Source organism: Cetorhinus maximus, chromosome 21, assembly GCF_964194155.1.
Source record: "Cetorhinus maximus chromosome 21, sCetMax3.hap1.1, whole genome shotgun sequence".
Lineage (NCBI taxonomy): Eukaryota > Metazoa > Chordata > Chondrichthyes > Lamniformes > Cetorhinidae > Cetorhinus > Cetorhinus maximus.
The window spans coordinates 20,298,591-20,315,874 of record NC_135899.1 but is presented as its reverse complement, the minus strand read 5'-3'; the positions used below and the strand labels follow the sequence as shown (position 1 = coordinate 20,315,874).

The following is a 17,284-nucleotide window of genomic DNA, read 5'->3' as shown; positions in this document are numbered from 1 at the left end:
GCATTAAGAATATATAGAGTTTAGTGGCCTCATTTTGAGAGCTGGTGTCTAGCACAAGAAAAGAGGCACAATATTAAGCTCTTTTGACTCTAAGCCACTCAGTGGTTAGTTCAGTTGATGGACACTAGAGACCAAGTTGGCATTTCATCCTTTTGAGCCATAGCTGATGCAAAGTGGGGAGGACATGGAGTGGGAAAAATATTTGATCCAAAAAGGAACATAACTTGTTTAAGACATTTGGAACTTGGCACTTTCCTAGGGTAGAATACAATATATATGGTTAAAGTAAATTTATTCCTATCAAAATAACCTACTTTCTATTTTGGCACCAGATTAATGGTGCATGTTCTGATGCTGTGCGTTTTGGACAATGAATTCTGTTCTTGTAAAGGGTAATAATTATCAGCCTTTCTATTGACATTTTTTGAATGAGCTGTGTGTTGTAGAAAGCCATGGAGTATATGTTACATCATACAAACATACGAAATAGGAGTAGATGTGGGCCATTCGGCCCCTCAAGCCTGCTCAGCCATTCAATAAGATCATGGCTGATCTGTTTGTGTTTCGAATTCCACATTCTCATCTCCCCCGATAACCTTTGATTCCCTTGCCTAACAAAAATCTATCTACCCCGCCTTAAAAATATTTAATGACCCCGCCTCCACCGCCTTCTGAGGCAGAGAGTTCCAAAGTCTCACAACCCTCTGAGAGGAAAAAATTCTCCTCATCTCTGTCCTAAAAGGGTGACCCCTAATTTTAAAACAGTGCCCCCTAGTTCTGGACTCACCCACAAGAGGAAACATCCTTTCCATGTCTACCTTGTCAAGACTGTTCAGGATCTTACATACTTCAATCAGGCCACCTCTCACTCTTCTAAACTCCAATGGAAACAAGCCCAGTCTGTCCAACCTATCCTCATGAGACAACCCACTCATTCCAGGCATCAATCTAGTAAACCTCCTCTGAATTGCCTCCAATGCATTTACATCCTTCCTTAAATAAGGAGACCAAAACTGCACACAGTATTTGAGATGTGGTCTCACCAATGTTCTTTATAACTGAAGCATACCATTATTACAAGAGGAATTGAAAATAAAAGTAATAAAGGATAGCATTCCATTAGCTTTTTAATTACTTGCTGCACCTGCATACAAACTTTTTTGTGACTCGTACACTAGAACACCTAAATCCCTCTGCACCTTGGAATTCTTCAGTCGATCTCCACTTAAGTAGTATTCTGTTTTTTTTATTCTTCCTGCCAAAGTGAACAACTTCACATTTCCCCACATTATACTTCATCTGCAATATTTTTGTCCACTCACTGAACCTATTGATATTTGTCTGCAATCTCTTTATGTCCTCTTCGCAACATACTTTCATACCGATTTTTGTGTCATCTGCAAATTTAGCTATCATGCCTTCGCGCCCCCCCTCATCTAAGTCATTGATATAAATTGTAAAAAGTTGAGGCCACAGCACAGACCCCTGTGTGACTCCACTTGTCACATCCTGCAAATCTGAAAAAGACCTATTTAGGCATACTCTGTTTTCTTCCAGCCAGCCAATTTACTGTTCATGTTGGGATGCTACCCCCTATACCATGAGCTTCTATTTTCCGCAATAACCTTTGGTGTGGCACCTAATCAAATACCGTTTTATCCACAGCGCGTGTTACTCCTTCAAAGAACTCCAATAAACTGGTTAAACATAATTTCCCTTCCACAAAACCATGCTGGCTCTTCCTGATTACCTTGAAGTTTTCTAAGTGCCCACCTATAACCTTCTTAACGATTGATTCTAACTCCTTCCCCATGAAAGACATCAGGCTAACTGGCCTATAGTTTCCTGTTTTTTGCCTCCCTCCCTTCTTGAATAGAGGGGTTATATTTGCTACTTTCCAGTCTGATGGAATCTTCCTAGAGTCTAGCAAATTTTGGAAAATTAACGCCAACACATGATCTACCTTATTAGCCACTCCTTTTAACACTCTAGGATGAAGTCCATCAGGACCTGGAGACTTGTCAGCCCATAGCTCCAACAAACCTGCATTAGTTTGTTCAATATCGCTTCCCTAGTAATTGTAATTTCACCAAGTTCCTCTCTCCCTTTCACCTCCTGATTTATAACTATTACTGGAATGTTCTTTGTATTGTCAATAGTGAAGGCAGAAGCAAAATATTTGTTCATTTCATCCTCCAGTTCCTTATTATCTACTATTAACTCCCCATTGTCACTCTCCAGAGGACCATCACTCACTTTACCTACTCTTTTCCTTTTTAAATTCCCATAGAAACTCTTGCTATCTGTTTTTACATTTCTCGCTAGCTTCCTCTCATAATTGTTTTGAATATATTATAATTCTTAAGAGTCTTTTAAATAATGTGCTAGTTTGAACTGCAGTTTGTGTATTTATATGGTGATATCCATTACAGATAAAGGACGTGAGGCAGCAGACAATCTACAAATAAGCTTAATCCTTGCTGTGTTGGTGCCATTCTTTTTAGTTCTGATAATTCATGCCATTTACACCATATGTAAGTAAAGTTGACACAGTTATAAGTTGTATCAAAACTGTTGTAATGTGTGCAACGAACTTTCACTGATTGAGATTTTCCACATCACTCACTCCTGGACACCACAGAAGTGCATATTAGAAACTTCTGTACCACCAGCCCATGACTATCTAACCACTAATTTGTACTGAGTAAAGAACATTTTGAGCTGGGAGTGTGGAATCACTGTGTGATATCATTGCCCGGTTTATGTCAAAAGTGCTAAAGTGCAAATCCTGACCAAAATTCTTCATTCTAGCATTAGCCATTGGGATTTTGTTATATGGAATGAAAGGATTCAATTTACTAACCTGGCAGTTTGACACACTGGACCTCTGAGATACTTTAGAATAATATGTTTGGGTATGGATTGACTGGATGAGTGTTAGCTTAAATATTCCCTTTAATCCAGTGGTACTGGACTCCTGGTTAAGTAGGTCCCACATTCTTTATGATCAGGAGCCTACCTTTACTGCACAATATCTAGTTTTATGATGATGTGAATTGGGAGTTGTCACAATCAAATCTATTAATTGTGTGAACTGGATCTGGCTGGACCGCTTAAAGCACCATCAAGCCCTGCCTTCCTGCTCTCTCTTATCTGCTAAAGCTGCTTGTTATTCCAGAGATAACAAAGATAACACCCAGCTTCTTTACTGCAGACCCTCTTCCTAAACCTCCCTCACCTGTCCCTTCCACCCTCACCTCCAGCAGTGGGAGCACGTGGACGACTTTGGCATTAAGATCAAGACCAGATGCCTCTGCCACATCCCTCCCTTCCACTAGCCCACCTGGCCAAAATTCCAATGATGATAACCCCTGCCCTAGCCCTGAGCTCACATCTTCCTGTAGTTTCTCTTCTAACTCTCCACATGCCTTCTCTGAACTCATCTTGTCAAGAAACCCACTTCCTGCTCCCTTGAATCTTATTTGTATTAAACTGCTGAACACACACTGTCCCCACCTGGTACCATCTTAGCTGATATTGTTCCAGACTCTCCCTCTCTCCATTAAGTCTGCCATCATCACCCCCCCTCCCCAAGAAATCAGCCCTTATCCCCTAGCAACCTGCCACCTGATCTCCAACCTCCCTTTCCTCTCCAAAGACCTTGAATGTGCTGTTGCCTTCCAAATCCATTGCCACCTTTCCTAGAAATTCATGTTTGAATCCCTCCAATCAATTTCTGGCACAGCCAGATTTCTTTATCACAGAAACATCTCTTATCAAAGTCACTGATGCCACCCTATGTGACTGTGACAAAGGTAAACTTTCTCTCCTTGTTCTTCTTGACCCGCCTGCAGCCTTGGACGCAGTTCACCACGCTACCCTTCTCAGCTGTCTCCACTGTTGTCCAGCTGGGTGGGACTGCACTCAACTGGCTCCATTCTTATCTATCTAATCGTCGTCAGAAGGTCACTTGCAGCAGTAACACCATTACTTCGGTTGTTGGCAAGGATCTGTTCTTGGCCACTCCAATTTCTCATCTCTACCTGCTGGTTCCTTGGTGACGACATTCAAAAACAAAGGATTATTTTTCATGTGGACTCTGACAATACCCAGCTCTGCCTCACCCACCACTTCGCTCCACTCCTCCACCATTACTGAATTTATCAGTCTGTTTAACCGACATCCCGCACTGGATGATCAGAAATTTCCTCCAATTAAATACTCAGATGACTGAAGATATTGTTTATGAACCCGCTCCAAACTGCATTCCCGAGTTCCTGATTCCATCCCTCTCCCTGGCAATAGCTGAGATTAAGCCAGTCTGTTCGCAACCTTGGTGTCACATTTCATCCCGAGAGGAGCTTCCAACCTCATATTCGTGTCATCACTAAGACAAACTTCATAACATCGCCTGGTTTCACCAATGTCTCAGCTGATCTACTGCTGTAATACTCAGTCGAGCCATCGTTATCTCTAGCCTTGACAATTCCAATGCATCCCTGGCTAGTCTCCCAAATTCTACCCTCCAAAAAGTTGAGGTCATCCAAAACACTGCTGCCCTTGTAACTTGTTCCAAATCACGATACCCCATCACCCTTGTGCTCGCTGATCTACATTGGTTTCGGTCAAGCAATGCCTTGATTTGAAAATTCTCAGGCTTGTTTTCAAATCCCTCCTTTTCACCACCGAACTAGGCAGCTTGAGTCAAGAAGTTCCCTGACTCACCACCCATGCCTCAGCATAAAGGCCCCAAAGTGGTGAGATTTTATTTTCAGTTTGGAAGGTGTGTCAGGGGAGGGTACAAGATTAAGTCGGGCTCTTTGGCCTGGAAGGGGAGTATAGGCGCCTGGTTAGAAGGCCTGCCTCAGTTCTCTGGGACTTCGTCCCAGTTGTATTGTGAGTTTTTAAGCCCCCTAGCCCTTATTCCTCAAACCCCCTCGTCTTCCCATCCACTCCCCATACCACTTCCATGCCAACACTTGCCCCCGTCCCACACTTATGGCCCCTTACTGCCCCATGTCAACCCATGCTGACTCACCCCCTCTGCCCCCCATGGCTCCTTAGAGCCCCCATGCCAACCAATGCCAACTCATGCTTCCCACCCATCCCCTTGGCTCTTATACCTTCCATAACTTCTCGTGTCTTCCCCCACCCCACCGCCCCATGGGTCTTATTCACTTCATGCCAACTCACCCAGTATCCACCATGGATGTCAGGAGTCATGGTGAGATGTAATAAAATAAAGTTTAAAAAGCTAATGTGACCTTTACTATTTGAAATGAAAACTTCCTTTCTTGAAACCCATTCAAACCTTTTAAATCTCGAGTGAATAAACTCTTATACTTCTGTTCATACAACATAAAAGGCAGTTAAACTCTTAATAGGCTCTTTAAGCTGTCAATCAAACTGTGAACCCGGAACCCCTTCAGGGATGATTATAGCTTTTTGAATTCAGCCAAACATTCATAAATGGCCCTGAGGGAAAAGTCAACAAACAATTATTGAAACTGCTGGGTAAGACTTTTTCTTAACTCTCTCTGACAGCTGCTGAGTTTGGGTTTCCCTCATGCGTGAATCAGACCCTGTCCCTGTTCCTCTCCTGGCAAAAATGGGATCTGTCGGAAATGGGAACAGATCTTCTGCATCCAGGTCCCACCTGCCAATTTTTGAATGTCTGGGGAATCTTCCCGAATCTGTTAAAAAAAAAAAATTAAATTTAAAAAAAAAATTTGGCCCCTTATCTCTGTAATCTTCTCCAGCCACACAAACCCTCCAAGGTATCTGTGCTCCTTTAATTCTGCCACTTGAGTATCCCTGATTTTAATCGCTCCACCATAGGTAACTGTGCTTTCGGTTACCTACGCCCTAAGCTCTGTAATATTCTGCCTACATCACACACACAACCCCCCCGCCCCCCCCACCCCAACCATCTAGCTATCCTCCTTTAAGACATCCTTAAAACTTACCTCTTTGTCAAGCTTTTGGTCATCTGACCTAATATCTCTCACTATGGTTCAATGTAACCTTTTTTATAACGCTACCCTGAAGTGCCTTGGGATACTTTGTTACGTTAAAGGTGTTAGAAGTTGTTGTTGAAGATGCTTAATTTCGCACGTCACCCACACCTGTTTCTCCAAACTGCTGAAAGCCTGAGGGCAGGATTTTCACCCGGCCGGGATCACCCAGTCTTGCCGCGAGTCAATGGACTTTTGGCTGGGTCCCGCCACAAAAGGCCGGAAAATCCTGGCCTGAGTGATGAGCGCTCTTGTAACAATGAAGCCAATTCTAAACTAATGGGCTGATTTGTTTTGCAAAATGTACGTGGACGAGAAAATTCTAAGCTATTTTATAATGCTCCTCATCATATAGGAAACAAAGCATTTGCACCCTCCCTATTAGCAGGCTAAATACACCTTTCTTCTCAGTAATTTCTCTGAAGCTGGTCAGCTCTAAACTTCCCTGATTTAACTTCTTAGCTCAACAGGAGGCTAAAAACTTGGTCTCCAATCCTCCCCCAGGTTTTTCTATCTGGGGATTGGCCAGTTCGGCTGCCAATCGATCCCACAACATTAGATAAATGTTTCAACGACTAATCAATCTTCTTCTGGTCAGTATTCTCATGAGGACTTCTTGATGCATATTCTTCCCGGGGTTCCAGTTTTTCCTGAGTTTAAAAAAAACGCTGGAGTCTTCGAAACTTAACCCTACCAATGCTGAATCTGACTTTCAAATATGGAAGAAACACCATGATTTGAACCATAATGAAATGTGACGAATGAGGATGGGCTGTAAGTACTGGTCTTGCCAGTGATGCCCACATGGCGAGAATGAAGTTTTTTTTTTAAAAAAAAGAATTTACTGACAGACTTGGCCCTCTCATCAAGAGAAATCTAAATGTGCAATACCATCTCCCCAATTCAGTGCTGTTATTTTTCCCTTGAAAATTGGACGGGCGTAAATTCTTTTTTTTTAAAAACTTCATTCTCGCCATGTGGGCATCACTGGCAAGGCCAGCATTTATAGCCCATCCCCATTTGTCCTTGAGAAGATGGTGAGCTGCTGAAGTCAATGTAGTGAAGGTGCTCCCACAATGCTGTTACATAGGGAGGGGCGGGGTGGGCAGTAATTTCCAGGATTTTGCACAAGCAATCATGAAAGAATGGCGAAACAGAAACAATAAAGGGACAGATAAGAACCCTCTGATCCATCCAGCCAGTCCCACAAAAAATGTGTCCAAGTCATGATGGTAAGTAACTAAAAAGGGGAACTTGCAGGCGGTGGTGTTCCCACATGTTCCAAACGATCAGAGTCAAAGGCTGACGAGCTAGTGATTGAATGCATCCGTGAGGGAATGGAGGAGCCGGAGACAAAGACTCTGAAATTCCGAGTGCTCGAGGAAACAAGCCATTAAATGGATAAGGTTCAGACTGGTTGTTTCCGCTGACAGCCAAAATAATTCGGGAGGTGAGTTACTCGCCACAGAATTCCTAGCCTCTGACCGGCTCTTGTAGCCACAGTATTTATATGGCTAGTCCGGTTCAGTTTTTGGTCAGTGGTAACTCCCAGGATGATGGTGGGGGATACAGCGATGCTAATGTCATTGAACGTCCTGGGCGATAGCTGGATTCTTTCTTCTTGGAGATGGTCTTTTTGATATAGACATGGACTGCTTCAGTATTTGAGGAGCCGTGAATGGTGCTGAACATGTGCACTCACCAGCGAATATCCCCACTTCTGACTTTATGATGGAGGGTAGGTCATTGATGAAGCAGCTGAAGATGATTGGATCTCAGACACTACCCTGAGGCACTCCTGCAATAATGTCCTGGGAACTGAGCTGATTGACCTTCAACAACCACAGTCATCTTCCTTTAGTGTTAGGTACGACTTCAACAGTTCATAGCACCCTCACCTTTGAATCAGAGGGTTGTGGGTTCATGTCCCACTCCCGGAAACCAAGAACTGTGATTGTACTCGAAAGAGTTGCAATCTGTGACTGTTAATAACTCGAAAGAGTTTCAACCAGCAGAGGCTCAGTTCATAGCACCCTCGCCTTTGAACCAGAAGGTTGTGGGTTCATGTCCCACTCCTGGAAAACCAAGAACTGTGAATGTACTCAAAGAGTTACATGCGATCTGTTGATAACTCGAAAGAATTTTAGGAGGTGTCAGCTGTGGCTCAGTTCATAGCACCCTCGCCTTTGAATCAGAAGGTTGTGGGTTCATGTCCCACTCCCGGAAACCAAGAACTGTGATTGTACTCAAAAGAGTTGCAATCTGTGACTGTTGATAACTCGAAAGAATTTTTTTCAACCAGCGGAGAATTTGCCTCCTGCTTCACATTGATTTTAGTTTTGCTAGGGCTCCTTGATGCTGCACTCGGTCAAATGCTGCCTTGATCTCAAGGGCAGTCATTCTCAGTTCAGCTCTTTTGTCTTGTCCTTCTTTGAGCCAGCTCTGTCATGGTCTCAACATCATATCTCCGCATTTAATTTGTGCTTGTAACTCACCAATCTGACAAACCACACTCTGCGCACTCACATACATGCATATTAACCCTAATTTAAACGTTCTTACTTTCTCCCTTTCTCTGGCCCTAGCTAATAACTTACTATTCCTTACTTTTTCTCCTCATCTCTGTCTTAATTGGGTGACCCCTTATTTTTAAACTGTGGCCCCTAGTTCTAGATTGTCCCACAAGAGTAAAGATCCTCTCCACATCCACTTTGTCAAGACCCTTCAGGATCTTATATGTTTCAATCAAGTCACCTCTTACTCTTCTAAACTCCAGCGCTTACAAGTGTAGCCTGTCCAACCTTTCTTCATTAAGACAACCCTCCAATTCCAGGTATTAGTCGAGTAAACCTTCTCTGAACTGCTTCCAACTCATTTATATCCTTCCTTAAATAAGGAGACCAATACAGTGCATAGTTCTCCACACGTGGTCTCACCAATGCCCTGTACAACTGAAGCATAACCCCCCCCTACTTCTGTATTCAATTCCCTTTGCAATAGACTATTAGCTATTAGCTTTCCTATTTACTTGCTGTAAGTACATACTAGCCTTTTGCAATTCATGCACTAAGACACCCAGATCCCTCTGCGTCTCATAACTCTGCAATCTCTCACCATTTAGCCTGTCCACAATCTACAAGGCACAAGTCAGGAATGTGATGGAATACTCTCATTTGCTTGGATGAGTGCAGCTCCAACAACACTCAAGAAGCTTGACAACATGCAGGACAAAGCAGCCTGCTTGATTGGCACCACATCCACAAACATTCACTCCCTCCACTACCGACGCACAGTGGCAGAATTGTGTATCATCTACAAGATGCACTGCAGGAATTCATCAAGGCTCCTTAGACAGCACTTTCCAAAGCCGTGGTCATTACCATCTAGAAGGACAAGGGCAGCAGATAAATGGGAAAACCACCACCTGGACGAACCCCTCCAAGCCACTCACCATCATAACTTGAAAATATATCGCCGTGCCTTCACTGTCATTGGGTCAAAGTCCTGGAACTCCCTCCCTAACAGCACAGTGGGTGTACATGGACTGCAGCGGTTCAAGAAGTCAGCTCACCACCACCTTGTCAAGGGGAATTAGGGATGGTCAATAAATGCTGGCCTAGCCAGCGACACCCAAATCTTAAGATGCCCGTGCGCGCTCCCGACCAGCCTGCCCAACATGGGGAAAGTTCTCCCCTATGGACTGATATTCTGATCGGCTATTTATTGAGAACCTTTGCTCACTTAATTTTCTCTTCGATACAACTCATTGTATTTGTATGTTGACCACCAACTCATTGTATTTGTATGTTGACCACCAACAGATATAAAATACCGTGAACAGAGAACTAGAACTCCATCTCAAATCCCCGATGTAAAGGATTCTGACAAGCATGAATATACTGTAAGTATTGGTATCAAATACAGGTGACAAGTTAGAAATGCAGCTGGTGCTCTAAACCTTTAGTAAATAGACAAATCTGTAGCTTCCACACATCATTGTAGTCAGAAATGAAAATACTGTTTTATTTTTATTTTGCTGTTCAAATGTAATTTTTATGGAGAATAGGGATGTGCTCCAGTATTAAGCAAAATGTATGCATGCCAGAGTGATACACAAATAGATTATTTTTCCTAAGCTACGCTTTGTTTAACATTTTAATAGGGCAATAAAAAAAATAAATCTCTCCTTGTAGGCAAAATGTGTAACATTAAATTAATATTCTAGAGATTGATGTCAGTTAAAATTTTATAACTAATTTGCCTTTATCTAATTGCAATAAATGCACTCTTGAAGAGAGGCTAAAATTAGAAAACAGGAAGTGCTGCATTCTTAGGATTTAAATTGCTGTCACAAATGCCATATATTACTGCATAGTGCATAATAAAAATGTTTATTAAAACTAGACTGTTTTAAGGTTTATAATAACAACTTGAATGGTAAAACTCGTTGCCATGAAAGTATAATAATTTTCATATTTTTCTGGCTTATTGTGAAGTAGGTTTATGGGGTAAGTATAGTTGGGTCTATCTGTGTGAGAGTTAATTACATTTGGAGTCAAGTAGACTGCGAGTTTAAATCATCACAAGAAGCTAGGTGCTTGAGATGCTAATGAATAAATATGGATTCTGGCTTAGCATGTAAGGTCTGAAGGGAATTTGCATTTTTAAATAAATGAAGGGATATTTGGATTTCAAAGGGATCTCAGTCTGTTTACAACTAGCCAGATAAGCAAGGCTAAGGAATGTGTTTATTTTTCCCAAACATTCATGGCAATATTGGCAACATAGAAGTTTTATATTATTAGGAAGATACAGAAAAGAGAGAAACATATATAAAGGAGAATGAGAGGAAAGGTGGAAGGAGAAGACCATGTAAGATCTAACAGGAGTGTGTGAAATAGCCTGAATGAAGCCTCCAGCATTTGTACATAAGTCAGCTATCTACTGATGCTGGAGAAAAGCTTTGTGGAATGTGCCTTTGCTAAGATGGTCTGGAGAAAGATGCAGTGGTTTTTGTCGAGGTTCATCCCGAGTAGCGCTGTGACACAGGACTCTGTGCTCTACGGGCTGTTCACAGGGACACACACCGAGACAAACATCAACTGCAGTTGGAGGATCATCAATGCTCTTTGGCCTGCCTGAAATTTGTTGGTCTTCCAGTGCAAAGAGTTGTCCCCGAATGAATGTTGCAGACTGGCACATTCCAAGGTCCAGAACTACGTGCTGAGGGCCGCACTAAAGCTTGGGGCAGCCGCTGCAAAGGCGCAATGGGGAAAGGTCGCTGTCTAAGACCTTTCTGCCATAGTGCACCAAGGGGCTGGGAATTCCATAGGCCCCTCAGGCTGTATGTAGTGAATACTAAATGTATCATAGTTGCATTGAAGCACCTCAGAGTGCAACATGATGTATGTCGATAACTCCAATATTATTGCACTGTCTGACTGTCTGTCTGTAATGATCGTATTGAAATGCCTGTAATATTCATTGATTGAAGGGGTGGGGGTGAAAGGGCGAAAAACCAAATACAATGAACAAAGAGATGGCTTTTGATAAACCACAAGTCATAGTCTGGACCAGATAAGAAACAAGGACTGTGTGTATACATTGAATAGGAGTGGATAATGTAATCATGTACGAGTATCTCGAAGATAATAGGATAGACCAAACTAAGTATATGTAAAAATGCTTGGGTTCTAGCAACAAGGCTAAAACATGTACACATCGAAGATAATAGGATAGACAAAACTAGTTATGTGTGTGAATGAATAGGATAGACGAAACTAATTGTGTGTGTGTAAATGAGATGTATACATTGATCATCGGTGCCTGCAAATAAGGTAAGATAAGGGAAAAGTATAACTGGAAGGAAATGTAACCACTCTGGGAGCTTGTACCCATCTTGTATAGATACAGTCTCCCCTGCATATGCCTGAATAAAACCGGTGAAAGACCCTTGAGTCTCGTGTGGTCGCTGTGGGATCGGAGGCCACGTGAACTCCCTTTCAGTATTGAAGCACCTCGCGATCCATGTGTAAAAGTTGAATCTGATTGCACTTTTTGTGATGGCCATTTAGAAATATTTTGTAATGTTCTCTCAGATATTTTATGAATAGAGTATGTTTTTCCAAAAAAAAATAGCCATAATGAAGTCTCCAGCATTTGTGCTTAAGCATCCTGTCTACCGAAACTGAAGCTGGAGGAAAGCCTTTTGGAATTCCATTCTCCAGGGTATTGTGTTAACTTGCTGAGTTTGTTTTAAATCTAAAATCTATTGGGGACCTTTGCCTTAAAGGGGGGAGGGGGGTGTAACTGGGAGTCAGGTTAATTAGGAATTTTAGGAGTTATTATAGTAGTAATTGTAGTCTAATGTATATGCTTAATTTTTTATTTTGTTAATATTTTAATTTATTTTTAAAATCTCTAAAGGTCATGGTGGACTTATTACTTCTGAATTCAGTGCATGCATCTCCTAATAAATACAAATTGCAAAACCGTTGTGATAGCGTGACCAAGTTTCCCTCATGGATTTGACCTTCCTGGCACACAGCATATGCAATGTCATAACACTTGTTCATGTCTAAAAAGGAAGAAAAAATCAATTGAAAGCGTCTTTTAAAGAGGCAAATCAAATGGATATTGTCAAGTGTGATGAACTGTTGCTTTCTTCATTTTACATAGATGGTAAACAAAAGTCAATCTTTACGTTACATAGACAAAATACTGCAGGTGCTGGAAGTCTGAAATGAAAACAGAAAATGTTGGAGATACTCAACACATCAGGCAGCATCTGTGGAGAGAAACAGGGTTAACAACTCAGGTTGAGATTGTTTAACAGGGCCCAAGCCAGTTAGTGAAGTCAAAACGAGAACCTTTCCTTGCTGAGAGAGCTTTCTGACTTTTGTCCAGTGTCAACACCCCTCACACACGCATAGTGTCCCAGCTACAAAAACAAAAATACGTGGAAAAACTCAGCAAGTCTGGCAGCATCTGCGGAGAGGTTAACGTTTCGAGTCCGAATGACCCTTAAACAGAACTAAGTAAAAATAGAAGAGAGGTGAAATATAAGCTGGTTTAAGGGGGGGTGGGACAAGTAGAGCCAGTGATAGGTGGAGATAACCAAAAGATGTCACAGACAAAGGGACAAAGAGGTGTTGAAGGTGGTGATATTATCTAAGGAATGTACTAATTAAGGGTAGAAAGCAGGACAAGCAAGGTACAGATAGCCCTAGTGGGTGTGGGTGGGGTGAAGGAATCAAAAAAGGCTAAAAGGTAGAGATAAAACAATGGATGGAAATACATTTAAAAATAAAGGTAATAGGTGGGAAAAGAAAAATCTATATAAATTATTGGAAAAAAAAGGGGGGCGTCGGAAAGGGGGTGGGGATGGATCTAAAATTATTGAACTCAATATTCAGTCCGGAAGGCTGTAAAGTGCCTAGTTGGAAGATGAGGTGCTCTCCGACGCTGAACATTCAGTGCTTAGCAAAGGACTTAGTTTCATACCCTTACGCCCTCATCTCAATGAATTTCGGGCTCGGCATGATGCTGAACTCTTCTTCCACCGCCTTCGTCTCCGTGCTCACTTCTTTGGGTGGGAGTCCTCTCCCCGTTCAATGGATCCTTTTACCCGCCTCCAATATTCTCCCTCCACCTGGACCCCTCCCTCTGGATTCTTACCTTCTCTTGATCTTTTCATTGAGAACTGTTGGCGTGACATTAGTTGTCTCAATTTCTCTGCTCCTGTCTCTCTCTGAACTTGCTGCACTCCGTTCTCTCAGGTCCAACCCTGACATTGTCATCAAACCCGCTGACAATGGTGGTGCTGTTGTTGTCTGGCGCACTGACCTCTACCTTGCAGAGGCTGAGCATCAACTCGCAGACACTTCCTCCTACCTCCCCCTGGACCATGACCCTGAACATTGTTTCCAGGACTGTTACTGACCTCATCTCCTCTGGAGATTTTCCTTCTACAGCTTCCAACCTGATAGTCTCCCAACCTCAGACGGCCCGCTTCTACCTCCTACCCAAAATCCACAAACAGGACTGTCCCAACAGACTGATCGTGTCAGCCTGTTCCTGCCCCATGGAACTCATTTCTTGCTATCTTGACTCCATTCTCTCTCCCCTTGTCCAGTCCCTTCCCGCCTACATCCATGATTCCTCTGACACCCTACATCATATCAACAATTTCCAGTTCCCTGGCCCCAACCGCCTCCTCTTCATCAATCCCTCTATACCTCCATCCCCCACCTGGATGGTCTGATGGCTCTCCGCTTCTTCCTCGAACAGAGGCCCGAACAATCCCCATCCACCACTACTCTCCTCCGTCTGGCTGAACTTGTTCTCACACTGAACAATTTCTCCTTAAACTCCTCTCACTTCCTCCAAATAAAAGGTGTGGCTATGGGTACCCGCATGGGCCCCAGCTATGCCTGTCTCTTTATGGGGTATGTGTTCCAGTCCTACTCCGGCCCCCTCCCACAACTCTTTCTCTGGTACATGGATGATTACTTCAGTGCTGCTTCATGCTCTTGTCTGGACCTGGAAAAATTTATTAATTTTGCTTCCAATTTCCACCCCTCCATCATTTTCACATGGTCCATCTCTGACACTTCCCTTCCCTTCCTTGACCTCTCTGTCTCAACTTCTGGTGATAGTCTGTCCACCAATATCTATTACAAGCCTACCGACTCCCACAGCCACCTCGAGTACAGCTCCTCACACCCCACTTCCTGTAAGGACTCCATCCCATTCTCTCAGTTTCTTCGCCGCCGTCGCATCTGTTCTGATGATGACATTTTCAAAAACAGTTCCTCTGACATGTCTTCCTTCTTCCTTAACCGAGGTTTTCCACCCACGGTGGTTGACAAGGCCCTCAACCGTATCCGGCCCATCTCCCGCGCATCCGCTCTCACACCTTCCTCTCCCTCCCAGAAACGTGATAGAGTCCGCCTTGTCCTCACTTATCACCCCAACAGCCTCCGCATTCAAAGGATCATCCTCCGCCATTTCCGCTAACTCCAGCATGATGCCACCACAAAACATATCCTCCCCTCACTCCCCTCCCCCCCCCGCCCCCCCACTCCCCGCCCAGGCGGCATTCCGCAGGGATCGCTCCCTCCGAGACACCCTGGTCCACTCCTCCATCACCCCCTACACCTCAACACCCTCCCACGCACCTTCCCATGCAACCGCAGAAGGTGCAACACCTGCCCCTTCACTTCCCCTCTCCTCACCGTCCAAGGGCCCAAACACTCCTTTCAAGTGAAGCAGCATTTCACTTGCACTTCCCTCAATTTGGTCTACTGCATTCGTTGCTCCCAATGCGATTTCCTCTACATTGGAGAGACCAAACGCAGACTGGGTGACCGCTTTGCAGAACACCTTCGTTCTGTCCACAAGCATTACCCAGACCTCCCTGTCGCTTGCCATTTCAACACTCCACCCTGCTCTCATGCCCACATGTCCGTCCTTGGCCTGCTGCATTGTTCCAGTGAAGCTCAATGCAAACTGGAGGAACAGCACCTCATCTTCCAACTAGGCACTTTGCAGCCTTCCAGACTGAATATTGAGTTCAACAATTTTAGATCATGAACTCTCTCCTCCATCCCCACCCCCTTTCCAATTTTTCCCTCCCTTTTTTTTTCTCAATATATATAGATTTTTCTTTTCCCACCTATTTCCATTATTTTTAAATGTATTTCCATCCATTGTTTTATCTCTACCTTTTAGCCTTTTTCGATTCCTTCACCCCACCCCCACTAAGGCTATCTGTACCTTGCTTGTCCTGCTTTCTTCCCTTAAGTAGCACATTCCTTAGATAATATCACCCCCTTCAACACCTCTGTGTCCTTTTGTCTGTGACATCTTTTGGCTATCACCACCTATCACTGGCTCTACTTGTCTCTCTCCCCCCCCCACCGCCACTTAAACCAGCATATATTTCACCTCTGTTCTATTTTTACTTAGTTCTGTTCAAGGGTCATTTGGACTCAACGTTAACTGTGTTCCTCTCTGCAGATGCTGGCAGACTTGCTGAGTTTTTCCAGGTATTTTTGTTTTTGTTTTGGATTTCCAGCATCTGCAGTTTTTTGCTTTTATTTTAGTGTCCCAGCTATCCCCTATTTATATGTGTTCAACTACCCATCACCTCTTTCCCATAATGTAATTGAAAAGATGTTGACAGATTCCCCGCTTTCTTTAAATTAAAACTTTTGAAAACACAACAATCTTTCAAACTAATTGAAAATAAACAAGAATTTTTTTTCATCTTCTATGTCTCTCATTATAGTACAACCAATCATTAATAGATCCCATATTCCCCCCCCCACCCCCTTAAAGAAAACTTTTTTCTTTGCTTTGTAATTGTTTATACATGGTAATCAAAGAAAATATTGGTTTTCAATACCCTCATTATAACACAAGGCATTCCTCTTCCAGTACTTATAATAGTTCCTTGGAGCAAGCACCTCTCTTTGTAAAACATTCTGACAATTGGGTGACTTGCAACCACCTATTTTATTTTGGAAATCTCTCTTCTTTCCAATATTTCCTTTATGCTAGCAAGATCAATATTCAACCGATATCGAAACGGTCTCGAAATGCTGCCATCCTCCATCTTTTGCGTTACTGCTGAAGGTCCCATTGGTGCCATGAATGTGGCTTCCCAAAAAATGTTTTTAAAGCTTCAGACATCTGTGCCAGAAGCGTATCTCTTTCTGAGAAGCTAACTACAGTCAACGCCAAGAGCCTATTCATGTTCAATGCTTTAGCACAATCCAACAATTTGAAAGCAAGCTCTGAATTAGGGATCTCCAAGTAAAATTTCTGTAACCTTGTGTATAACCTGTTAAATTAAATGATATATTCTTCTATGGAATAACCGTCCATCCTGCTAACTTAATCAAAGTCTGCCCATGCCTCATATGCATTTAACAGAGCAGCTTTCTTATAAATTTTGCCCTTAAATTTTAAGAGATTATCCAAACCTTACTCGGTGTCCAGGTGATGAGCTTCTAGCTCCAAAAATACTTTGCACCTGCTCCTGCTTCTGTTGGGAAGCAAAGATGCCAAGGCCATACCTTGCTTTTTCTTTGGTAAGGATGTAACCCACATCCATATATCTGCTTCATTCTTCCATTCGTCATAACGTTCAGTTTCACAGAACAACAGCGGAAAATCCTACCCTGATAGTTTACACTCGGTTTCAGTCATTCTTCTCCAAAGTAGCTCCAATTACAATCTTCTGCCTGAAAAGGTACCTTGTTTTC

At 43.0% G+C, this 17,284-nt stretch overlaps 1 protein-coding gene across 1 annotated transcript in view; it reads left to right on the top strand.

The window, feature by feature from the left end:
- LOC144695735 (uncharacterized) overlaps positions 1-17,284 on the top strand; it is a 47,344-nt gene that overhangs the window by 25,322 nt on the left and 4,738 nt on the right. Inside the window, exons 8-9 of the mRNA XM_078566694.1 lie at positions 2,433-2,534; positions 9,836-9,915. Coding sequence (XP_078422820.1) covers positions 2,433-2,534; positions 9,836-9,915 — 182 coding nt within the window. The remainder of the gene's footprint in view (positions 1-2,432; positions 2,535-9,835; positions 9,916-17,284) is intronic.